At 37.7% G+C, this 27594-nt stretch overlaps 1 protein-coding gene and 1 long non-coding RNA gene across 2 annotated transcripts in view; one reads left to right on the forward strand and one right to left on the reverse strand.

The window, feature by feature from the left end:
* The first annotated feature begins 2500 nt into the window (after window positions 1–2500).
* On the forward strand, window positions 2501–3782 carry LOC129770266 (uncharacterized). The gene is made up of 3 exons (XR_008742082.1): window positions 2501–2753; window positions 2813–3244; window positions 3301–3782. It is a non-coding gene; the product is annotated as an uncharacterized LOC129770266 (long non-coding RNA).
* Window positions 3783–15764: 11982 nt separating this feature from the next.
* Window positions 15765–27594, reverse strand: part of LOC129770228 (mucin-2-like) — a 63701-nt gene continuing 51871 nt past the window's right edge. Inside the window, exons 2-3 of the mRNA XM_055772926.1 lie at window positions 16902–18052; window positions 15765–16841 (exon numbers count right to left, since the gene is read on the reverse strand). Of these exons, the coding sequence (XP_055628901.1) occupies window positions 16370–16841; window positions 16902–18052 (1623 nt within the window). The 3' untranslated portion in view covers window positions 15765–16369. The remainder of the gene's footprint in view (window positions 16842–16901; window positions 18053–27594) is intronic.

A 27594-nucleotide genomic window follows, 5' to 3' on the forward strand; every position in this document is an offset into this window, starting at 1 on the left:
AGCAATTTTAAGGCTATTGAAATAAGTTTTTGGATGGAAAAGTAACAAGTATATAACGCGTAGACATTTTATCTTTCGAATGAAGTGTTTATCATACCATTTCGTTCAGTTGTTTAGGAGTTATTAACGCTCAAAATCTCGGTCTCCGGCGTAACGCTTTCGTTTCGAAACTGATTTTACACCCCGGTATAGAAATGAAAGACGTAGTCCTACGTCAAAATTTTCTAAGTTCGTTGGTTTGAGTTCACGATGGTTAGAAAAAAAAAACCGTCCATTTATGGGGTAACTACTTTTTTGGTTTGATCGCCCTGAAATGGTATTTTAAATTGTAGAATCAGTTATTGACAATTCATTGATGATTCATTATCGCCCTCGCAGAACAATACCCTAGTCCTATCGTATGTCCCAATTTGTTTCATGTCATTGCATTGAAAATTTACCTCGAACGCTATTCCGGTGTCCTTTTTCGCAATTGACATAGACTCGGCTGCAGTCGATTATATACTTGTTGCACCAGTACCATTATTCCACATCATATAACTACATCCATATATCTTTGGCACCGTATGGAAACAACAACAAGAACAATATTCGCAAGTATCAAATATCATGCTATCTGTTATTTAGTATTGCCTCAGTGGAATCACACCTCTAGGAATCGTTCGTACAACGTAAATCAAGCGCCAAACAAGCGTTTGTTATAGCATGCATACAGAGCCATACATTGATGGCTCAAATCTACTAGAAATATAAACACTTCTCATCATTTTGCGCTGTTCTCAAAAAACACTTCTGTTAATATTGACTGATCTCGAAAAAAGTTGCATTACTTTCTCATGCTCAAGATAAGCGCAGCTGTCATCCTACATGGAGAAAGTTTTGCTACTGGCGAGCGAAACCAAATCACATACAAAATTCCAGAACGACATTTACTTTCATGGTGACTTATTAAACGAAATAATCTCTTTCTGTTAATCTCAACAACTTTGAAAAGAGTAGCATTGCTGAATATTTGCCTCAGCAGAAATTCATTACTAATACCCTAGAGCAAATATTTCCCTCCCACTATCTCCCCTCCTTGTTTAAATTTATCATTACGGCTGCATAATTTGCACCACCAATGCACACGGGAGCAGATACAAATGTGAAACCCCATTTACATTTGTATCTGCTGCGTAGCGAAGATGTACTATTTTGCTTGAAGCATCTAAATATACACACACTTATCTCAGTTTGCGCTCTTCTCAACAGCCTTTCCTATTAATATTGCCTTCTAGATTAACTGTTAGCTGTTTTAGCTTTGCTGTTAGCCTTGGTGGAGAGAGTTTTGCTACCGCTATGTGAAACCAAATCACAGGCATAATTCCAGAACAATTATTTTCTTGGTGAGCCGACGTCAGCCTAACTTGATGATTCCCCACACAATTGTGTAGCTCAAAACATTAATGCAATGGCAATGATTGCAATGCAATGCGAGTGAGTAACTTGGTCGCGTCCACCCCAATTGCTTTAAGAAAGGCACTCGATCCCTCGCCATCCAGCTCGCCCAGCAACGGTGTTGTCCAGTCGGTGTCTTTACGAAGAATGAACGTTTGCCTCAATTCAATTCTTTGTTTTTAAGAGGCTTTAAACTTTGCAGTTCATTCGCCTCTATGCTTGCCTCAGCGAGATCCACTGTTTATAGGCACTGTAGGCAAATATTCCCCTTCGTTCTTCTTCTTTTCCTTTGTTCACGGAGATAGTGTTCCCCGATAATCGTTCGATTAATCGAATACTTCCTACAGAAATCGATTATTAATCGAACGAATACTGCACAACCAATAATCGAAGCCAACGAATAGTTTACGTCGATTAATCGATCCAAGCTCAGAGAGAAAAAAACGTACGGCCGCTGCAGTTTTATCCTGAAAACAAATCATTATCTTTGACGCTCCCCTAAGTTCGAAAACAAAGCTTAATGCCGTCAACGTGAATTGAGCTTCGTTTACGACTTTAGGGGTGAGTAAAAGATAATAATTGATTTCCAGGTGGAATGAACCCTTTTTTTTATTCCGTATGGCTTTCTAGCAAATGAGAAATATTAATTTGACTAATTATTTCTCTCAGTGTGGCGATTAATCGATTAATCGATTATTTGGGCCGATTAATCGTATCCCACAATCAAATCGACGAAAAAAACATCGACCTAACAACGACCGTAACGCTGTTACCTATTCACGATGACGACGATTAGGTTTCGACATCTGGATACGGCATTAGTTTGTATGAGGCAAACTATTCTCTATCATATTAGTCGGCCCGAATCAGTTTATATTTGCTAAAATTTGTATGAAATTTTTTTCTTGGCATAATTTTTTCTACTTAAAGTACGTTGTTATGACCCTAATTTGAATTATTTTCTATAGACGTTCAGATATTCTCAAAAAAACTTGTCATTATAATATAAAATTATCTCAAAACATATTTTTTTATGACGTTTTTTCACCACTTGCAGGCAATGGTGATTTTCACTTACATAGAGTACTAATTTGATTAAGGAAAAATCATGTTCATTCATAATTTTCATTTTAAAAGTGTATTGATTCCTTCTGCAAATCCATACTGTCATGCCTATTACCCAATATCGTCAACGCGGATAGTTCGTTAGTCGAAAATACTGAATAATTAAACAAACCAAATGGCATCACTGGTGGTTCTTTTTTCCACTCCGCTAAACTGTCATCTCAAACAAAAACAAATGGATCATACAACTGGTGAGTATAAAATATATTTCGGCTTTTTAATTATTAATTATTTTATCTTGTCTTATCAGCTATGAATACATTCGACTCGTTTGCTTCCATCAATCGGTAAGTGAGAAAGATGATTTCTCCCATCAGTGCGGATTTCCACTTCTATCACAGCAGCCAACAACATCCGTTTTCCTGCAGCAGTAACCTTCAACCCCTGTTGGCAATGCCGGGGAACAGCATCAACAGCAGCAGCAGCAGAATTTGACCATGGTATGGTATTGCGAAGAACTTTCCCCATTAGAGGTTCCGTGCTTCGCGCACATTCAAAATCCTCTTCAGACACGAAAACTCAACGACAAGGAGGTATTTATCAACTTGCTCAGCTGAATTACCACCCGGAGGAACCCGAATGCACTGATTCCGTTGTATAGTAGAATGAAAATAGGCGAGGTAAGCGAACGTAATCGCATGATATTTTAATAGTTCGCATTTTTATCCGGATCATACAACTGGTGAGTAGGGAATTCATTTCTGCTTTTCACTTACTAATCATTTTATTTTGTTTCAGCTATGAATACATCCGACTCAATCAATCGGCGAGTGAGAAAGATGATTTACCTCATCACCACATTGCTTATTTCCACTTCTGTCACGCCAGCCAACAGCATCAGCTTTCCCGCAGCAGTATCCTTTAAGTCCAGGGTGCTATTCCGGGGAACAGCATCATCAGTAACAGCAGCAGGACCTGGCCATCGATAGTATTTCGAGCAATTTTCCCCATCGGAGATCCCGTGCTTCACGCACATTGAAGAAACCTCCTCAGCCACATATGTGTGTCAAGGAGAAAAAGGAGCTGGAATCGAATCGTCAATCCAGACAACCCGAATGCACCGATTGCATTATATATCTTGTTTATATTTTATATGCATTTTGTGTTTTTTTGAATAAAATGATTAAAATCGATCAATGTTTTTCCTTTTCATGTTTCATAACAAACCAATACAAACAAGAGACGATCAGTGTTGGAAGCAGCGTTACATGCAGGTCGACGCCTTGCATATGTTGGCAAAAAAGTGGCGTAAAGTTGTTCGATGAATGCATATGAAAGGTCGATAAATCGATTGCAAGGTGGCAGCATTTGAGGTCGATTGTTGACATTTCATCGACCCGATCTTGGCAGGCAAAACGGATTGTGGGATCGAATAACAAACTGCTGAAAACTATTCGATTAGCTGATGAACGATTAATTTCAAAAATCGGGGATCACTACACGGAGACTTTGAATCTTACGATTTCCCCTTCGTTGCTCGTTATTGACAGCTCTGTTTGGGAAATCACACAAATGGACAGAACAAATGTATGGGGAAATGAGATTGCTTCCAATTTTCGTCAATTTAAACCATATACAGACAATGGGTAGTAATGTATAGCATATCAAACAAAGTTTAGAGAGTTTCCGATTCGATTGGTATGTAAATCGTGAAAATCCATTCACAGCAAAAATAGTTATTAACGTTAATTTTATTTCATATAAACGTGATCTGTTTTCTGATTTGGCACCCTTAATTTAAGACGTAGTTATACGTCAAAAGTCTTTGTTTTTTAAAAGTGAAAAGTGCTGTATCCGAAAAACACATTGCTGACATTAATTACACATTTATTGCATCGATGGCAGAAATGTATCATATCCAACGGACAAGAAAAATAAAATTATGTATTGATTATACTTCATATGATTTACTCTTGGAGACTGTTTCTTAAGATTTCACATGAAGACGAATTATGTAATATATTTTTTATATAAAAAACATCACATCAAAATACATTGCTATATTAATACACTGTTAATATATAGTTCACAAGAAAATAAAAAAATGTAATGTTCTTCGTTACAAGTAAATTTGATGAGCGTCCTTTTACGTTTGATATGATGCCTACGACTACCAAAATATGTGAACGGAAGAATTGTCAAATGATCACTGTATTTTACATTTCCCTCTGAAATTATTGCAGATCTCATGTTTACGTGGTTCTCGAACCGCGAAAGTTCATTCACCTCTAGTATCTGAAATGACTATTTTCCCAGACTTCTCAGTTTAAAAGTACGTTTAAGGGAAACATATTCCGGTCTGCACAACGACAAGCGAGTACAAAAGTACCCAACACCAAAAAATACCCCCGACTTGAATGTATTTGTAAAGCAGATTCCCTCAGGCACATTAATTTTGAAGTCCGTGTTAAGGAAACACAGCTCGGTGGGAACAAACATACCCCCGACTTGCATGTATATTTGTGAAGCGAATTTCTACAGGAACCTCGATTTAGAAGCCTGTGTTGGGGAAACCGTAAATCGGGCCAACCAAAACTTAGCAGTTGAGGCGTTTAGATAACGCTTGACATTTTACAGTTATTCAATTGTTCGTCTCATGAAAAATAACATTTCATTAATTGTGATAGACGCGTAGAAATATTTCCTATCAATTGATGCAAACGTCTTTCCGATCTATTAAGAAATGTTCGAGTTATAAGCATTCGAAATACGGGTAGGGTTAGCAAACACATATCGGGAGACATGTATGGGAAAAAAGAAATTCTTCCAGTTTTCATTAATTTAAGCCTTTTAGAGATAAGCGAATTGTAATGTATAGCATATCAAACAAATCTTAGAGAATTTCCGATTCGATTGGTATGCAAATCATGAGAATTCGTTCACAGTGAAAATAGTTATTAACGTTAACTTTATTTCGTAAAAACGTGACGTGTTTTCTGATTTGGCACCTTTCCTGAAAGACGTAGTTCTACGTCAAAAAAATGTTTATATTTACATAATCTTGCATATATCACTGTTTTTTGAAAGAAAAATAATTCCGACCAGTACAACACCCATGCCCAAATTCAATACGACCGCAAAGGGTTAATTCTGAAATAATGACAACAACGAATAGAATAAAATAATTTCGTAGTACGTCAGTCATGTCGGTCGACGGCGTGTTGATGTTGGCACAATTTTGGCTAGTGATTGGTTGTTAAATTCGAAGGATATGATGATTAAATCTTGCAATGTGATACAGCCTTGGCACCGTTTTGGCACTTTCTGGCAGAGCCGGGAATCCTCCTCGAACACATAACGCTGTATAACGACTACATCACCTAACGGTTCTTTAGCGCCATAAACCAGTTTGTATTCAACAATTGCTTTCAAGTTGTTATTCAATCGATCTATATTTGAATTATCCTTATTTGTGGAACGGAAATGTGAATCGCCTAATAAAATTTATTTTGTACCCTCAATCATGTTTTCATTTTCAAACTGGGTTATTTCATGAATAAGTATTTTCTACAACCTAATTATAACGCAACGAAAATCGACCCCCGATAACCTTCAAAAACATTGATGTTGTTAATTAAGTTACGCCCGTTGTCGAAACTGAATTCGAGTTCAGAGATCTGTATGTGCTCACTATCGGCAAGATTGAGATTTATGAAAAAAGTGTGTTCGCAATGTATTTTCAATCAATTATCACTTCAAAGCACATCACAACATGGCGCACGACAAAAGCCCCCACTTCGGTGATTACTCTAAGTTTCGTGGTTTATAAAACAGTGAACATCAAATGTCCGATTAGTATTGTTGATGTTGATAGAGTAGTGAGTATCAGAAGACCGGCAATAATGGTAAACTTTTTGATAGTAATTATTTCTGCTCAAATCATACGCAACCATTTTCAGAGAAGTGTTGTTTATTTTTTGGCCCTTGTATGGGGATGTCACGGCGATGGTTTCCGAGGATATTACTACCCTAAACCTAGTTGTCCACTTGTTCCAGCCGTTACGTACACCGAAACATTAACGTTTACTCAGTTCCTTAGCTCTGATGTGACGGAGTATCAAACCGAGATACTCACCAATACTGTGACCGTACCAGTTTACATACCATCAACAGTCATCAACGAAAAGGTCCTCACATCCTACAGTACCGTTATTTCACCGGAAATTCAGTACGAAACCGCATTTAGCACGGTTTACATCACACCAACCCCAGTAGTGCAACTTTCCACCATTGTGTCCACCGTTACAGTCTGTAGCGACGAACACACAGACACAAGCAATATCTACCTTCCGCCAAGCATTGAAAGTTTACAGAGAAATATCCCTGCAGATGTTAATACAGAAAATGTGATAAAGTTGAGTTTGGAAGATATCGAAACCGATTCTCCCGGTGGGGAATCGAATACATTCTATTCACGCCAGAGTGGGTATGAGTTAAATCTTGGGGCATTACCGCCCAAATTGTGAGAAATATTGTGTGCAACGAATTCGTTGATCTTCGATTTAATGGTAGAGAATAAATTTAGGCGTTTAGAAAATTGAAAAGGAACATGATAGCAACGCAAAGCATTGTTTTAAATGACTGCAAAATTAGACATGTACACATTTAGAATTAAATAAAAATAATGAATATTAAATAAATCTAATACAGAAAATACAAAAACTAATTTATGATTCTCGGGTGACATTAGCATTAACGACAGTGAGTGTTAATGATTTTCAGTAATAAAAATTATAAACACTAAAAATCAACTTTTCCGTTCCGAAAAATACAAATTCCATGTAATGAAATGGACAAAAATTTAGTATTGATGATGTAGTGATTTTATTTTTATGAAGTTTTGGTGGAGTCACTAGAAAATTCATAGCAAAATAGAAGAGTGAGGGTTAGAGCTACGCGTTTTACGAATTCCAATAACATCTCATGATAATTTTCGTTCACATTTTAACATCGTGGTCCACACGTATTCACTTGGTCAGAACGAAACTGAACCCGAAACCCCCATCACGATATGGTTGAAGCTAGCCGCTTGGCCATGGGAACATCCAAATATGTTCTTATTTAGCTATTTACTGAATGTTTCGTAGTTTTCCTAAATTTTTCAATGAACAGGAAGAATCGTACTTACCAACTCCGTTTGCACCTTTGGATAACGAATACTTGTTTATATTGAAGGGCAATGTGGGATAGTTGTAATTTACATTAGATCTCAATTTCCATACAATCATTCTGTGCTTTTCAAACAGAGCCGCTAATAGCGAGCACGTAGTGGCGAGTACAATTTTTATACCGAGAGTTCTTCATAGCCATAGGTTGCGCGACCCGCGGTTGTGACTCGACAGTGAACAGTACAATGAATGTAACTTTGAACATGTAACTTCTGTGCCTCTTTTAATGATAAAATAAAACAACTATTGTAGTTGTTTTTAAATATTTATAAAATATTATTGAAAATACATATACGTTAATTAAACTAAGAACTAATGACTGTTCAAACACAAAATCAATAATGATTTAGTAGGTAAAGACTCGACTCGACATATTCAGGTCGATACGATCGAATTCGTCCACAAGTGCCGCTATAATTCTCAACTTCTTCCGAAGCTCCGTAAATTGATTTTTATTTGATCGTTTCATATTAGCTATTGGTTTTTCATTCGTCACCGAATGCTTTCACTTCTGCAATATTCCACTTTCTTTTCTAAAGTTTGAAATCAATGATTTCCTAACGATGGGTGCATTGTTTATCTCCTTGTCCTCGTTTTCACTCATCTTTGGGTAGTTTCGGAGGCATAACCGGGGTGACGTAGGACCACACAAAGAAGACAGCCTTGGTTAAATATATTTTTAAATATATTGGTTTATTTTCTTATTCTGCGTGAAGTATTATTATTTCGTATATCATTTCAGAATGGATTGTATTGTTATAACTCGTAATAACTTCTAATAACACTTTTGTGAAAGGTTTGGTGACCCTGAAAAGACACAATGATTCATTCTTGTTCTCACGATGTCAATTTTTTTACCCTCATTTGCCGACGCATTTTATTCGACAAACTGAAATGATTACACGAAAGCGATGGGTTACGGTTCATTTGATGAAAACTTGTTGCTGAAGATATTCGTGGAACAATGGCCTTGAAGTCACCGCCGACTGCAGACTTTTGACGTAGAACTATGTCTTTCAAGAAGGGTGCTGAATCAGAAAACAGGTCACGTTTTTATGAAATAAAGTTAACGATAATAACTATATTCACAGCGAACCAATTTTGATGATTTGCATACCAATCGGATCGGAAATTTTCTGAGATTTGTTTGATTTGTACACATTTCAACTCCCTAATACCTTAATGGTTTGAACTAATGAAAGGTGGAAGCATTCCCATTTTCCCATACATTTGTTCTGCCGATTTGTGTGCTAACCTTCCCGCACCGTCAATAACGAGCACCTAATATATTCGTTTCAGACCGTTTTCAACATACTTGGTATTAATAAGCCATCCGCGATTTGAACCCGTACCATTTCTCGTTTGGTGGTCGTCCAAGCAACTTTGTTGCCGGCGAGCGTCAGCAGGTGAAGAAAAGTCACAGGAGCGTTGTGTCCGAGACACGACCGCATAGTTGACGTAGGATTCCGTTAGGCTATCTGTTGATTTTAGGTATGATTGAAGAATTACATCGTTAAACTCTTTGATAATGATTTGGTGGTTTTGTTTGTTTGTCGGGTGTTGTTTGTTTATTCCACCAGTGTTTACCGAGTAATGATGATAAAAGGATGGTAAACAGTCGGTGGTTGGTGTGTATCAAATAGAGGATACTGAAGTGAAACGAGATATGATGAAAACAGCCCTCTGAGATCCTAGACGAGATGCCTCCTGTGATATGTATGGATGAAATAAAGAAAAAAAAGACGGGTGGGTAATGTCGGGGACATAACCGGAGTGACGTAGGACTATACAAAGCGGACAGCTTTTGTTAAATATATATTTTAAATATATTGTTTTATTTTCTTCTCCAACGTGAATACCTACCTATCTACCTGAAAAATGGATTAGTTTACTGTTTACTCTTTATGAATATGTTGATGGTTCTGAAAAGAACCTTTGGTGTTGTGTTTTTGTTATCACTCGATATTCCCATCTTGTTCGGTTAAACCTTTCTGTTTAGCTATTGCGTTTGCCACTCGCTACAGCTTTCACAGTTGGAAAATTTCTTCCCATCCAGCTTGTGACATATTTTACAGTAAATTACATTCAATGGCACGTCGCATTACCACCACTCAGTATCGGATTGGAGGTAATTTTAACCTGTAATTGAACATTTGCGATGACAGTGGTACAGTGTCGACTTTCAATGTGGGGTTATAATTTGGACCCCGATCTCTATGTTTACAAAAATGTCCAACTAAATATGTCACATTACAGGTCCGTCCAATTAGCTAAATGTCGAGATAAGTGTTAATTACTGTACTTTCAATCTAGAAGCAATTTAAGAATTGATGAAAATCAATAAGCTCAGAACAACTGCCAAATTCACATACTCATCATATCCTGACAAACAAATTATGAAAAAATCAATTTGTGTTTTATTATTATTTTGGATAATGTTTTAGAATGCATTGAACTGTATTTCCTAAACTCTTTTTTGGAAGGTTTAATGGCCTTGAAAAGCGCCTTGATTAATGGAATGGTTCCAATTTAGAAAACTTAGTACTCGTGGTTTTGAAAAAAACCATTTCGAACGCCCTCGATGCCGTCTTGTTCTGGATTTGCCACCAGAGCAGATTATATAAAGAACAAACTTTTTCTTCTGCTACCTGATGCCGTTTTGCGATTGCGTTTGCCGCTCGCCACTCGCTGCAACTGCCTGTTATCCTGATGTCCACCGAACCGAATGTGTTCTGTTCCGAATGCGGGTTTTCTTATCGTCGCGAGCAGCTTTGCCAGCTAACTCGATCACTTCGGCGGCCGAAACTATATAACGCCGGCTAGGTGAACTGGTGCACTGGTACTAACGCGCTCGGCCTAGCTACCCTTGCGGGGAACTCCAGATCAACACGGTTCGAGCGGGATTTTGCTTTTTCCTTCACTTTTCCTCCTTTGCCATGTCCAGACTTGGCTGCTTGGGTTGGTTTGATGTGTTGTGATGCGAACTGATGTGGTGTACGGTTTGAATGAGAATGATCGTTACGGCAGCGGAGCGGGGATTTTTAAGCTGACTGGCTGGCTCGAGAATTACGCATGTGTGAGACTGCGACCAATGTTTCGTTCATTTTTTTCTTTTTCCTTTCCAATCGTGCTTCATTGTATTTCGCTGCTGCTCTGATTGCCCGTTTTGGTCGGTACGATTTGAGAAGCACAAAATGGACCAATCAAAAATGGGCACATAGTGCATTTTGACAATGCTTGATATTTCAAAATTATTCAATTATTTATCTCAAGAAAAATGAAATGTTATTCGTTATGATAGATGCGTGGATATATTTTCTATCAATTGATGCAAAAACCTTTGCGATCTATTGAGAAATGCTCGAGTGTTCCAAATCTTGCATTTTTTCCTACTTGTTCAGTGCCTAGATTTCCATTTCACCCCCTATATCTTCCGGTTAGACGTAGTCCTACGTCAAAAAAGTCACAGGAGTGTTGTGTCCGGGACACGACCGCATAGTTGACTTAAGAGTCCGTTAGACTATATGCTGATTTTGGATATGTTTGAAGAATTACATCGTTAAACTCTTTGGTAATGATTTGGTGGCTCTGAAAAGGGCCATTTTGATTGATTGTTGGGTATCGTTTGTTCACTCCACCAATGTTTGCCGAGTGATGATGACAGAAGGATGGTGCGTATCAGATAAAAGATTCCGAAGTGGAACGAGATATGATGAAAACCACCCTTTGTGATCCTAGACGAGATGCCTTCTGTGTTCTGTATGGATGAAATAACGAAAAAAAACTCACCAATGTAATATAAGATAATTACCGAACACAGTTATCAATTATTCTCAATAGTAAAAACATGTTACTTTTATATAGAGAAAACATATTTGAAATGGAAAGGTAATTTTCTTCAAACAAAACAGACAGCTTAAACCAAACGACCCGTTCTCGAGCGGGAACACACCTTGGTTTTTATTTATGAAAATTGAAATAAATCGTTTCATACATCGAGTCATTTTCAACACAAGTACTACCATATACAATTTTACACTTTCACTTGTGCTAAATTTTTCACAATACACGATCGGTCATTGAAATGAAATTTCACGAAGCTACCAACATTAAAGTTTTCAAATTTATATTTTATTTGCTAGAATTAATCGTATCACTCACCTTACTTGCAATAAAAAAATGCCCCCGACTTGCATATATTTGCAATGTCGATTTCCCCCGGGCACCGTGGTTTTGATATCTCTGTTAAGGAATACATTTCAGTAGGAACAAAAGCTCCCCCTACTTTTATGTATTTGCAATGCCGATTTCCTCCAGACAGCTTGATTTGATGTCTCTGTTAGTGAACAATTTTCGGTGGGAGCAAAAGTTCCCCCTGCTTTCATGTATTTGCAATGTCGATTTCCTCCAGGCAGGTTGGTTTTGTTGTCTCTGTTAGGGACCCGCTGCATGTGTCGTCATTTACATTAGGATAGGGGTTGAGATTTTTCAATTGTTCGATAGTTAGTTTCATGACCTATACTATTTTCTTCAATATAGAAAGTTATTATGGAGTACCGAAATCGATTGACGCAAAAGTTTCATCAATCCATCATGAAATGACTGAGCAGTAAGCGTTTGAAGTTGGACAATTTTCGCGATGTGCTCGATTTTCGATTTTCAATTTATACCCCAATATGTTCCCGAAAGACGTAATCCTATGTCAAAACTCACCAATGTGACAAAAGATAATTACTAATACCGAACACAATTATTAATTTTTCTCATCAGTAAAAACATATTACTTTAATACAGAGAAAACATATTTGAAATGGAATAGGTAATATTCTTTTATAATTTTTACTTTTTTGAGTGTTTATTCAACCCAATACGAATTTTAATTGGACTAACAACAACTAATACTATATGTAGAGTATATGGGAAATCACTTTTTCTAATATTTCTTCACTTTTCCAATTTTTCTTGCCGTATGAACTTTCCTTGGGTGAAAATGAACACAACAAAACAGACAGCTTAAACCAAACGACCCGTTCTCGAGCGGGTTTTGGTTTTTATTTATGACTAGCTGACCCGACGAACTTCGTCCCGCCCAAAATAGATTTTTTGATTTGTATACTTTCAAACATCCCGTTTTCTTACTAAGTGAACGTTAGTGAGTCCAATCACTGAACTCTTCATTGATTGATTACCCTTTGACCCTTTACAATTTTCTTTTACTATAAATTGTCTAGTACTTCTACAAAAATTCGTCCTTATAATATAAAATTATTTTCAGACACAATTATCGCTCAAGATTCTTCAAGCATTTGGAAATAACATGTTTCTCCGTTGCATGAAAAACCTGTTTGATACAGAGAATATTACAGAATAAAGACAGCTCAAATCGGACCATTGCTTCCTTAGGTTTAGGGCACACCAACACATTTGGCCTTCCATTTTTGTTTATATAGATAGAAGATATAGGAATGCGTTATTCCGTCTGAATATCCTTTTCATCTTTCGAACAAAAAACAATTTCGTTAGCGCCAACATCAAATGGACTAACAACGCTTAGTTAATTGTATAACATATGGGTATTCAATTTTCCGAATTTTCCGATTTTTCTCTCCGCTCTATTGATCTACGCGCTTACCAACACATTTGGCGTTCCATTTTTATTTATAGATATAAGATATGAAAATGCGTTATTTCGCCTGAAAATCTATTTCCACTTACGAACAAAGATCAATTTCGATAGCGCAAATATCGAATGGACTAATAACGCTTATGATGATGTAATTTTCGAACATGTGGGAATTCATTTTTCCGAATTTTCCGACCTTCCTTCATGATTTTCCGAAAATTTTCCGATTTTTCTTTCCACTATATTGATCTACGGAATGAGACGAATACAACAAAATACAGGAGGCTAAAATCGGACCATCCCTTCTTCGGGGTTTCCGCTTACCAACAGATTTTGCCTTACCTTTTTATTTATATATAATAGATAAAATAATAAAAAAAAACTTTTTAAGTTAAACGGTTTAATTGTGATTAAACATATTTTATGTACTAAAAGCTAGAAAATAATTGGGCAAGTAGCATTAAGCAGTTATCACACCTCTCCTTCATTAGTCTAGGGCATTGATAAGACTAAAATACAATCGTGGGACATATGAGGAAGTTGCTAATTGTGGACAATGGAAATCCAGCGTGCCCCACGATTTTATTTTAGTCTTATCAATGCCCTAGACTAGGAGAGGTGTGATAACTGCTAACTGCTACTTGCCCAATTATTTTCTAGCTTTTAGTTCATTTTTATGTTCAATCACAATTAAACCACAATTAAACTAAAATATGTTTCCTCAACACTGGCTTCAGAACCAAGGTGTCTAGATAAATTGGGATTGCAAATTCATGCAGGTCGGGAGTATTTTTGTTCCGACTGAAATCTGTTTACCTATAAAGTCCAAGGTGTCTGGGGAAATCGGCATCGCAATTACATGCAAACTGCGAGTACTTTTGCACTCGATTGCCTTTGTGCAGACTAGAGTGCGTTTCTCTAACACGGTCTCACAACGCAAATATATTGAACTCGGAAATTGTTTCATTCAAACAAAAATTTTATCAATACTAACAAATGATTACTAAGCTAAGGTAGTCCCATGTCAACCTTGCGGTTATATCATAGATATAACCCACCTATTTTTTTTTGAGATGATATGGAATCAGCTATATTGTAGCGGCGGCCAAATTGGATTTTTCAAGATAAGCAGTTTTAAAATGACAGCAAAGATAAAGGTGTTTTATAAATTCGGTCAGTTCCTATTGGTCAAATTTCTATTAATGTGGGTCAACCCTGCAGGCATACAAACAGTTTGTGATTGCGGCCATCTTGGATTTGGATTTTTCATGATCTACTATTCAAGCCCATATTAATCGGGTTTTGAGAAAATATGTAGCCCGCCATTTGGTAGTGGTAGCCATCTTGGATTTGCATTTTTCATAAATAACCGTGTTCTACTAGTCAACGTAGTTCTTTTCTACTTGAACAACCAAAATAAATTCGGGGCGGCTCATAACGTTCCAATATAAGTTTGGCAACGTTTTCCAATGAAATTCACCATGTAGCTGTCGATTGTAGCATTTTCAAGAGTTTAAACTTTAAGAGAGTTTAGATTCAGAAGACTTACTGCTTCGTACCGGATTATAGCTGAGTTAGGAGTAAATATTCATACACAGCTGCTTGATTCTCTCAGGCATGTCTTTACGAGCATGTAATGCGCACAGGTTCATACTATGGCAATTATGTTCTAGAGTAAACAAGTCCGGGCACAAACGAGTAAAATTTAGAGAAGTAAAACACTTGAAAATGACAAAAAATATAAACGGTTGGATAAAACTGTAGAAATCTGAAAAAGCTGGACATTTTTTGCCTTTGGCTGTTTTACTGGCATGCTTTAAAAAAACTTGCAATATCCAGGAAAAACTGGAAGGTTGGCAGCTCTGGTTGCGTTGAAGGCGATCTTAACGGCGATCCGCTGGTCTTCGACACGGTCACCGTTCGGTACATCCGCGGTTCAGGTCCTGAGTTCATCGACAGAGAATGTTTGAAGAACAGGGTCCAGTAACTGACGTGTATTGAATGGACGCGGAAGGCGGATTTCACCGACGTAAAGATTATATCAAACAGGCTCTGTCCCTGTCTGCGTTATCTTCTCATAGAGTTTTGTACTCCCTGCCCCGAAGGTAGTCTATGTTCACAGAGGTTCAGCCAGTGGACTTCGCTAAGCCCCTGGATTTATAAGTTGTGTCTCGTTGCGCTATCTAGTTGAGGGTTAAAAATCCCATGTACTAATTCGTGTCCGTTGTTTCATGTTAAATGTCGTTGTTGTTAATTTAGTTCGTAGTCTTTCTACCTCAGTTTCTGTGGTAAATCTGGTTTCATGATAAATGAGTTATTAACCTAAAGTCCCTTATCCGCCGTGACGGGGTTCATTGAATCGACGTTGAGAGTAGAACTGTCTTTCGGAGAACCAATGAAAAACCCATATCTAATCGCTATAAACTGCAATCATGAACACTTTATTCCAAGTCGCTTTGAACACGCGAATTGCTTCCTCAAATTAGTTGGTTCTACTAGCAATGTGGTTTCGTTTACGGAAACATGATCACAATCCGGTTCTAAATTTTCTAACGGCACTTCGCTATTTCATCGCAGCATTCCTTCGAATATCATTCAGCAACCCTTAAATATTTACACTAAGACGCGCTTGTTTTGTTTTCGCTCCTCTAAAAACTATTGCTTGCGCAGCGTTGAACTTTGTATTAACAGCGAAATGTGTTGAGTATTATGTTCGTAACAATCGACAAAATAAAAAGCTGGGTGAGTTTCCACGAATTGATTGGCAGTAAGGTTCGGGACATTAATACTAAATAAAAAAGTGGACTCTTATTCACTTGAAAGTACTATACAGCATGGAAAACATCACCCGAATGTAAGGAAAAATAAAAGATAATAAAATGCCTCTAACTAGAGTATTCTTGTTCGTAGGGAAGCTATAATTACACTCGTTTGAAACCGGTCGTTTTCCTTTTCAGTGCGAATCGTTGGGGTCTACTTGTGGTTCACTTTCACTCAGAATGTCGGTTTGGGACGCTTAGAGAAAGTTGTAGCGATCCTCTGCTGGGGGTAGGAAGTCACGATTTGGTCCTCTCGTTTGGGCTACCGGGAGGTATCCGTTGGTCGGTGTGCACGCGATGACGGTTTCCGTGAGACGTTCCGTGACGGTTTCGGTGCGGGTTCGCGTTACAGTCGGTTGAGCCGGATCCGGGAGATAGGTGTTTGGTGGTTTGCAGATGGTTTGAGTTGTTGGTTGGAGAGTTATGGTGCTGTAGATCGTTGGAGTTGAGGTGAGTGTCGGAGTTACAGTGACCGTTGTTTTGGCTCGAACGGTGACCGTTGAGACCGGAGCGGTAACGGTGGTAGTGCTGGTCGCCGAGGGGGTGACCGTGCGAGTGATTGTGTTGGTTGATTTTGCTGTGGTAACAATCACACTGGATGGTGTAACGGTGCGAGTTACCGTTGACGTTGGGACGGAAGTTTGTACGACAAACGATGGGGTGATGGTCCTGAAATGCAAGGTTCGATACATATCACGTATACATGATAATTGTGCCAGAAATACATACCTCGTGACGGTTTGCGTCTCGGCATAGTCCTGAACGACGAAGGTTGGCGTGATCGTTCTTGTTTGGGTATTCGTCGTGCTCAATGTCAACAGCAGAGTGAAGGTCGGAGTCACAGTTCTATCAATAGTTACGGAATCTAGATAGGTAAGTCTGGTGGATGTTGGGGTAACTGTGCGATTCACAGTTACAGAAGCTGCGTAGAATAAGTTGGTCGATGTTGGAGTTACAGTTCGGTTGACTGTAGCAGCAACTTCGTAGAAAATGTTTGTACTGGTCGGAGTGACAGTTCTATTGACAGTTACCGATGGAAGATAGAACAAACTGGTGGAAGTTGGAACAACTGTTCTGTTAACAGTCACTGAAGGTAAATAGTGCAAATAAGTTGATGTTGGAGTTACAGTGCGCGTTGTTGTAACAGAGTCGAGGTAAACCAAATCAGTATATGTTGGTGTTATTGTTCTGGTAATGGATACTGATGGTAGGTAGACTAAGGAAGTGGAGGTTGGAGTGACTGTTCTTGTGATTGAGGTACTTTCGGCCGTGAAAACATTCGTGATCGTAGGTGTTATAGTACGCGTGCTTGTTACAAAAGGAGTTTTGCTAATTACAATAGTCGAAGTTGGAGTAATAGTACGAGTTGTCTCAACAGGTGGACCTCGAGAAGTAATGGTCGTTGTGGTTGGAGGCAGGGTTATAGTTTTGGTAACGGTATCTGGGCGCAATGTTATTGTTTCCTCATCTGAAGGTGGCAGGTAAGTGTTTGTAGTTCCGCAGAAACGTGACACGCTTGTAGTAACTTCGATTATAGTGGTTGGAACTACCACCGTTTCCGTTTGAACTTTGGTTTCAGTCAACGTTTGAGTTTCGGTACTCGTCGAGGTTAGGACTTCAGTTTTACGATCTTCCCAAGGGCACTCGGGTGTCGTGTAGGTATATCCACATACATCCGGTCCTCCGACGCACTCTTTCGTGGGTTCGGGAAAAACTACAATAGGTTTCTCATTCGAGTATCCTGTGAATACATTTTCCGATTCGCTGGGCTCTATTGCATTCTTAAACTGCTGCGCGTTTGGGTCTAGTCCGAGTTCCAACAGTGGAATATCCGCGCGGCAGACCACCAGAAGCGTGGCAAACGTTAGAAAGAGAAGATTCTGAAAAAAAAATAAAAAAAGTAATAGAAATTCAATAGTAAACTTGTAAATAATAAGAGAAGCGCTGTTGTTCTAAAGTTACATACTAAATGCAATATTTTTACACCTATCAAATCTATACAGTTCTATGCAAGCTGTACAGAAGCATATGACAAATACATTTTCACGGATAGTCTTGAATTATTCAGTGATAGTCTAAACGGACACAACGATTGGTTGTTGATAGAAACGCGACCCTTATGCGAAAATCGTTCATAACTATCGAGATAAAGATATATCACATGAAAATGAAACAAACGATAATATATGATATATAGTTGCAGCGGTTGAAATTATTGGTCAAAATGCAATCAAATTCGCTGATTTGCATAGTTATATAATACAAAAAAACCCGAATGATGCGGGAACACCAAACATTCCATACAGTAGGTCACAAGACCAGTTTTCATCGAAAGGAATAATTTAACGAATCTGAGAATGAAACCTGGATTCCGGAATCTTCCGCTAACGTTTTATTCTAATGCGACTCTTCGAAGCTTTTTTTTCGAATGATATGGTGATCTCAGTGTATGTTCTAGCGGAAATATCAAATATTTCGGTTGGATTCTTAATTCGTCAAAGATCCCCGGTTTTCTGGACCTTATGGTGTGTAGCCACGTGATTGTTATAGATAGAGTAATAACACGAAAACTTAGTTTTTTGCTGTTTTGACAAAACGTGGAATTCATAAATTAACGTGTTTTGACGTAGGACTACGTCTAACTGGGAGATAATATCGAATGATTATAATACGACAATTTCTTAATGAATCGCAGAATGTTTACAGTAATTGATTGAAAATATTTCTATACATCCATCATCTATATATATATAAATGGATTTCTGTCTGTCTGTCTGATTCTTATGGACTCGGAAACTACTGAACCGATCAGCAAAAGAAACCAAACTAGGCATATTGAGGTTTCAGGGTGCAATAAATGTTTGTATGGTGGTTAGACTCTCCACCCCCTCCTTTAAGGGGGGCTGCCATACAAATTAAACACAAATTTCTGCATTACTCGAGAATTATTCAAGCAAATGAAACCAAATTAGGCATATGGAGGTTTAAGGATGCAATAAATGTTTCTATGGTCTTCACCCTCTCTCTAAGGGGGGGCTACCATACAAATGAAACACAAATTTCTGCATTACTCGAGAATTATTCAATCAAATGAAACCAATCTAGGCATATTGAGGTTTTAGGGTGCAATAAATGTTTGTATGGTGGTTAGATTCTCCACCCCCTTCTTTAAGAGGGGGCTGCCATACAAATGAAACACAAATTTCTGCATTACTCGAGAACTAATCAAGTAAATGATACCAAATTTGGCATGTGGGGGTTTTAGGGTGCAATAAATGTTTTTACGGTGGTTAGATACTACTCTCTCTTCTCTAAGGGGGGGCTACCATACAAATGAAACACAAATTTCTTAATTACTCGAGAATTAATCAAGCAAACGAAACCAAATTTGGCATGTGGAGGTTTTAGAATGTATTAAGTATTTCTATGGTGATTCGACACTCCTTCCGTTCTCTAAGGGTGTGCTGTCATACAAATGAAACACAAATTTCTGCGTAACTCGAAAACTAATCAAGCAAATGGAGCCAAATTTGGCATGTGAAGGTTTTACGGGGCACGGAACGTTTCTATAGTTGATACACTCCTCCTCCCTTCTCTAAGGGGGGCTGCCACACAGACGAAACACAAACTTCTGCATAATTCGAGGATTTTGGGTATGAGAAATGTTTCTATAATGGCATGAAGAGGGGGTCCCATAAAAATATTACACATATTTCAACCTAAAAATATTCCAACCAAACATGACAATTGAAAATTTTCGGAAAACTTTGAAGGAAAAAGGGAAAATTCGGAAAATCAAATTCCCATATGTTCTACAATTACATAGTGACAAGTGCTGTTGGTCCATTTGATGTTTGCGCTAGCGAAATTGATCTTTGTTCGAAACTGGAAATGGAATTTAATGTGATGAAACGCTCTCCTATATCTTCTTCTATCTATACCAAAAAAAGAATCGCATGATGTGTTGATAAGAGCAGAACTCGAGGAAGGAATTGTCCGATTTAGGGTTGTCTTTATTCTATCATATTTTCTGTATAAAACATTTATTCCATGTAACGGAGAAACATGTTATTTGCAAGTGGTTGAAAAATCTTGAACGAGAATTATGTCTGAAAATTATCCGATATAATAATGATGAGTTTTGTTAGAAATACTAGGAATTTTATAGTAAAAGGTAAATTCAATAGGGTCGGATAGAAGATCAATCAATGAACAGTTCTGCAAAAAACAAAATTTTGGGAGGGACGAAGTTTGCCGGGTCAGCTAGTAATAAACAAAATTATATTTTGTCTTAAACAACTGTTGAATTATTGTGAAACATCAAGCATTATCCAACAGCGCAAAATATCATGTTTTAATTGGTTCTATTTTGGTTCCCCAAAATGATGGCCATTCGAATATATTTTTTTTCCTGTTCTATAGTTATCTCATCACTTTTGATTGGTTCGTCACTCGGACCACGGCTTTAGCTCCATTTCGAAAGAAGAATGTCGGGAGTGAGAACTGAATACGTGACCTTTGGTGTGAGAGGTACGAATGTTAATCACAACACCAGATAGCTTCCTCGCCATTTTCATAAAAATTAACTGTTTTTCAACAAAAAAAGCTATTTTAAAATCATTGAAGAATAAAAAATAAAAAAAAAAACAAAAAATGGCAGCGTAACAATTTAGATTCAAGTATCACCAGCTGAAAAAAAAATCATGGTTTCGAGGAAAACGCGTTCAAAGATTCGTACAGTAATGCTACTTCCCGTAGTTTTTGCTGTAACTTTTAACGAAATGAAATATAGAAAAATTCTTCCGTCATTGCATTTCTGATGGTATAAACCTCCCGACAACACAAAATAAAAATTATTTTTTCGGCTCTCGAGAGTAGGTTCTCTCTTTAATGCTACTTAGAACTAATAATTCAGGAGTTTGTGCTTGGAACACTGCTTGATTGTGCTTGTCTGCTCTATTAGTTTGAGTTATTCGATAATTGGTATGCGAAAATAACAAAACAGAGTAAGAGAAGTAAAAAATAATAATGCTTTGTTGAGACAACGTTTTGAAGAGGTTACTATTACAGATGTTAATCCGATGTCATACGCCTTTATCCGTGGTAAATCCATTTGAACATTGTCAATAGAGGATTGTGAGAGTGAGCCTACGATCAATAACATTGCGGACGTGCCATCATTTACTCGTCCTTGTAATAGATGCGAACGGAGGGAGCTTGAACAGCAACATTTGCATCCTCCTCAGTATCCGTAGGGGAATCGCTGCATGTTCAGCGAGAGATTTACACGTTGTTGATCCGCAGTGATATAAAGTTGAATGCACAGAACAAATGCATGAGGAAATGCCGTTGATAAAATCCGTTGATGGAGCGCTGGCTGGAACAAGTCTATGTGAAATCGTGAATTGTTCCTTTTATACCAAATAAATTATCAACGGGAAAAGCTTGAGTTGCAATATTTCCTCTCTACACTGTGTTCATCGAACGCACGCTGCGTTTGATTTGTGAATATTGTGTCATGAATATTGACTCACAGATGCATAAGTAGAATTATTGACAGCACGGGTTGTGCAAATCAAATGTACGGGAAAATGAGAATGCTTCCAATTTTCGTTACCATTTACGGATTAGGGAATCATAAGGTATAGCATATTGGGCAAATTCCAATCGATTGATGCGATCTCTGCGATCTACCGAAAAAGGGTTGATATCTTCGAAATCTTTCATTTTTCATTGCATGATCCTGTTAAAAGTAGTTCTACCTCCAAAAAATATGGACAAATAGTGGTAATATAATGTATCTCGTTTCTATGATTTCGATCAAATATCCAAAAATAACCTATTCTAGGTACTCTTTCCATATTTAGATTACTGATTTTCTAATTCATACTTGGGTACCAGTTTTAAAGCTTTGATTGATTTCATCGAAATCCTATCGCGACCGATTGTCGAAAGTGTCCCGTCTTTTTGCCATTTTTCACCGTATTTTGGTATTCCTTCATATTCCACTATCATTATTTTCAATAATTTCATTCGAATGAACATGAATTAATTGGGATTTACAATGCTGTATTTGCAGAGATTTCACACAACTGTTTTCAACATGCAATCAATATTACTCCGTTGTAGAACTTCATAAATATCTTCATATTTACACGATTCGTGTAGAAACATTGAAGAGTTCTTGTGATTTTGTCGTTGAATATGTTGCAAATTTGCTTGAGCAGGGTAACACACGATTCATTTCTTTTGGACCTTTTATCGAGAGAATTCTTAATATTTTTGAAGGATTACGCTCTCATTTTCTTTAACAAGAAAAGTGTCCTTTTGTACTACGGAATTTACCTGAATACCGATCCTTAAAACTATGGTTGCTTTCTACCAGTGACATTAGTTGGTGACCTAGTAAACATTTATTCGCCTTGTAGAAAGAGACGATGTATCTGCCACTGATATTGCCGTTAATTTTGATGATTTTATTATTCAACTGGATTATTCCCAAGGTTAGCCTCAAACCATAGTTCAAGAGACTGTACTTCAATCTGGACTTCATTCGCAACTTCTCCTGCCTCATATACAATAACTCTTCGTTAGACGCGCTGTTTTTTCATATTAATCTCACCAGCAACAATCTCTGCGTTTGTGGTCAAGGTTATCACGACATTGAGCATGTTGTTTGGTCGTGCGAGGTGTATCCAGATTCTTCTCTTCGGGCCCGAGGGAAACAATCCATTGTGCCGGTGCGGGATGTGTTGGCTTGATTAGACCAATTCTATCTTTTCCTCAAAACTATCGATCTCCGTGTGTAAACATTAAAATTGTCCAAATCTTCTTATGTCCCCTCCTCTCTATGATAAAAATATTTCTCCTTACTAACTTCGAGTCGTCTGCGTTTAATCGATCCTATCCCCATCCTATTAAGCGTAGAATAAGCAAACTGTGAATATACTTCAGAATTAAGAATAGATTTAGAATTTGGCTTCATCAAATTTATATAACTGAGCCTGTAACAAAAACCGACTTATAAAAAAATAGCTGCCATACAAATTAAACCCAAATTTCTGCATTACTCGAAAATTATTCAAGCAAATGAAACCAAACTAGGCATATTGAGGTATTAGGGTGCAATAAATGTTTCTATCGTGGTTAGACTCGCCACCCCCCCCCCTCTTTTGGGGGGGTGCCATACAAATGAAACATATATTTCTGCATTACACGAAAATTAATCAAGCAAATGGAGCCAAATTTGGCATATGGGAGTTTTAGGGTGCAATAAATATTTCTTTGGTGGTTAGACACTCCAACCCCGTCTCTGAGGGGGGGCTGCCATACAAATGAAACACAAATTTCTGCATTACTCGAGAACTAATCAAGCAAATGGAAACAAATTAGGTATATGGAGGTGTTAGGGTACAATAAATGTTTCTATGGTGGTTAAACACTCCACCCCCTCTCTAACGGGGGCCTGCCATACAAATAAAACACAAAGTATCCCCGAATGTGTTGATAAGAGCCGAACTCGAGGATGGAATAGTCCGATTTAGGGCTGTCTTTATTCTGTCATATTTTCTGTATAAAACATTTATTCCATGTAACGGAGAAACATGTTATTTACAAATGGTTGAACAATCGCGAACGAGAATTGTGTCTGAAAATCATCTGATATTATAATGATGAGTTTTGTTAGAAATACTAGGAATTTTATAGTAAAAGGTATATTCAACGAGGTCGATTAGAAGATCAATCAATGAACAGTTCTGCGGTTGGACCCATGAACTTGCTTATAGTAAGAAAACGTGAATGTTTGAAGGTATTGATAGCAAAAAACAAATTTTGGGCGGCATGAAGTTTGCCGGGTTAGCTAGTCATAAATAATTGTCAAATACAACTTTTATCTGGATTGTGGCAAAATTTATGATAAAATTTCCAAACATTATAATTTTCTGAATATTGTTTCTTGATAGAGAACACAGGAGGTACATATGCAGCCATTCCATTCCATGCAGACGAAAACGATATAGTGGTTCTCAGATTTTCGTTAAAATTGGTAGTTTTGTTCCTTATCGCAAGATATTAGACCCGTATTTTTTTATTTTTTTTTATTAGGGTGGTCCGAAAAATCATTTTTTTCCACTTCTATCCAAAAATTTCAGGTCTTGCCACCGCTTGGCGCGCTGCAGTTTGTTTATTAAAGTTTGTTTGTTTAAAATTTGTTTATGAAAATGGGCTTGAAATTAGCTCGCGCTTGAGAAAAAAGAAAAAATGTAAGAAATGTATCCTCCAAACATCATTACAGAATGTTTCAGGATTGGAGACGCTTCATTTCAATTACTTCTTTTTACTCCCTGAAAATTTGATGATAATCGGATAAAAACTCGAATTTTGAGATTCAATTTTGTGTGTGCGGATTTCAAACGATACACCCTTTAGGCGACGGAGACCTCTAGACAAAATATTGATGATCAGATTTAAAGATTTGGATACGAAGAATTTATGAGATATATAGATAACATAGGAAGATAATATATTGATGATCGTATTCAAAGATTTGGGTACGAATAGTTGCATACTCTCTGTTTCCTCCAGATAGCAATTACTATTTGTTTATTTTCCTATTTGGAAGCATAAAAGAAACTCTCGTTTTCTTTATTTGCTAAAGAAGGAAAATTTACTCGATTGTCATTCGAATATTGATGGAAAATGCATGATTCTAGAAGTAGACATATAATATACTACTTTTTAGCCCATGTAGTAAGACACATATAAGAGGAAACATCTCTGGCAAAGTTTTATCATACAGTTCTGATAAAACACATTTGTTCATACTTAAAGAAGACAACTGAACCTACAATTCACGTTCTGAGGACTGCGGTTGACTTGTACAGTATATTGTCTATTCATAGGACATCTAATAATTTTTTAATCTATTCGAAGAAATATAGAGTGCTCTGCATCTGTGTAAATTAATTTTCAGTAACCTATAGATCCCGAAAAATACTATTCATTAACACGTTCCCGCCGGCGCGTACCACTGGTGGCTCACACTAAACTGTCTCATCGTTATTGTTTCATTGTGTCATGATTCGTAGCATATAACAACAAACGAATGCCACTGGGAAAAATACCTTCTGTAAAATCATGTTTGAACAAACGAAAGTGCATTATTCAGAAAAACGTTCAATTGGCAGACACTGCCTGGAATAGGTTCCGTTCGATTAAGCGAAAAGCATTAAGCGCAGCCGCCAGATCGTGAGGAACATAAATTACGGCGCCGATAAGAGCGTGTTAAAAAAATATTTCAGTCAAATGGATATGCAGTGTTCCTTCCAATTCTCAAATCCAAAATTTCCATTTATGCAAAAACAAGTTCTCGGTTAGATAATGTGTAAATTTGAATCCCGAGCGAAGCGAGGCAAATACTTTTCCTGTTGGATGTCCCAACCATATTTCGATGGAATTTCACCTCGAACGTAAGTTTGGATGTTGACAAAACTCTGATTATCATAATAAAACAAATGCGATTATTCCACCGTCCAAAATCATGACGATAAAAATGACAAAAGCTTAAAGCTTCTATGCTGGTAGACTCGCGAAAGCATCATTTTGCGAGGATTTGTCGCACACAAAAAACTGGTTTCAATTTCAACTGGATTTTGTCTGGATGGCGATGATGATGTTTGATTTTGGACCATTCAAGAAGTCATTTCGCTCCGTAGACCGATTGTAGCGATGTCGAGGCGTTTCGAAGTATGGAAAAATAAATATTTGCTCGTTTAGATCTCCAAAGATGCGAGACCTTCGGCAGTATTTAACATGTATTACCGTACATTGAAATACCGTGGTCACTCGAAATGCCACACGCCGAAATGTACTACCAATTTTATTTGTCATGTTTCTAATGCATTTTTCAAATCCTTTCTGTCTATAGTTTAGGTGAATGACACATTCAAATTGACCACTTTTCTTGTGGTTGAATATTTGGTCTGAGAACTGGAATGAAACCGTGAGGTTGTTCGTATTCTCGGTGCGAACAGATTGACGACGTCTCGCATACTAATTCTAACCAGGGCTGGTTGGATGAGCCGGCCGTAAAAGTTGTTCGACAAGCAAATGCTCCGTTCCGGAATTACAGTTCGGTGCCGTGGCGCTATTTAGGTTATGCGTAAAATATGCAAACTAATGCCAATGTCTCGTGTTCTTATTTCCTATGAGATTTTTCCCACCACACCAAACCGCGTTTGTTCCGTTTACATAGCAATCGGGATGATGGTTCCCATTGTTGCAAAAAGTGGTTCAAAATTGAATTTCCCGATTGGACATTCATGCCGGAATACATATCAAAAGAAAAAAAATGTCTTCCAAATGAAGTGGAATTGATAGCAAATGGCACCATTGATTTTAAATCGCACTATGATCAAGTTATCTGCAAATATCCCTACCCTTGATCATTACATGATCCATGTGATTAATAAATTCTTCATGACGCATAAACGAGTTATTCCGTTTCGTTATATTAAATTTACTAATGCTTTCTCTCCCCCGGGCAGGACAGGTACCATCATTTAGATTTTGATTAATTTCCCTCTCTACCAGATGCTACCAACAAATTACTTCTACCGTCCAGCAAACTATGAATAATTTGAATGTAATCATGAATAATTTGAAATTGATTTTAAATCGCACTATGATCAAGTTATCTGCAAATATCCCTACCCTTGATCATTACATGATCCATGTGATTAATAAATTCTTCATGACGCATAAACGAGTTATTCCGTTTCGTTATATTAAATTTACTAATGCTTTCTCTCCCCCGGGCAGGACAGGTACCATCATTTAGATTTTGATTAATTTCCCTCTCTACCAGATGCTACCAACAAATTACTTCTACCGTCCAGCAAACTATGAATAATTTGAATGTAATTACACGTCTCCTGCTTTATTAGAACCGCCATCCCTGCTAGAACCTCTTTACGAGTAACTTTGCGCGATGTTGTCACAAGAAGCTGGCAATTATTTACGGAAAATTCATCAACGCAACTGTAGATCTTCTGCCGCAGGGCAGTTGGCATCTACGAACGCAGTCAAGGTCGCGATGCGGTTCTGCGCATCCTCCCATTAGGTTTCGCGGAGATGGTGGATCCGCTTACTTACTGCACAGGCGACTCGCGCTTTAATTGTTGCAATTGTTGGTGCGAAAGTGACGATAGCACCACCAGTCGGGGCCGGATGGAACGGGGATTATATTGTAATGTCCGAACAATTTACATAATGGTTTTTCTTGCAACGGTACAGTGCAGCCTCATGAAAGTCAGGTAAAGCGGGCTCTTTTCAATTATTCGAGTCAGAACCGCGGCACACGTCGGCTATGGTCATTTAATGATCATACGCCCTGTTGTCTAAGGAGCAATGTGATCAACGA

This window comes from Toxorhynchites rutilus, chromosome 2 (assembly GCF_029784135.1).
Source record: "Toxorhynchites rutilus septentrionalis strain SRP chromosome 2, ASM2978413v1, whole genome shotgun sequence".
Lineage (NCBI taxonomy): Eukaryota > Metazoa > Arthropoda > Insecta > Diptera > Culicidae > Toxorhynchites > Toxorhynchites rutilus.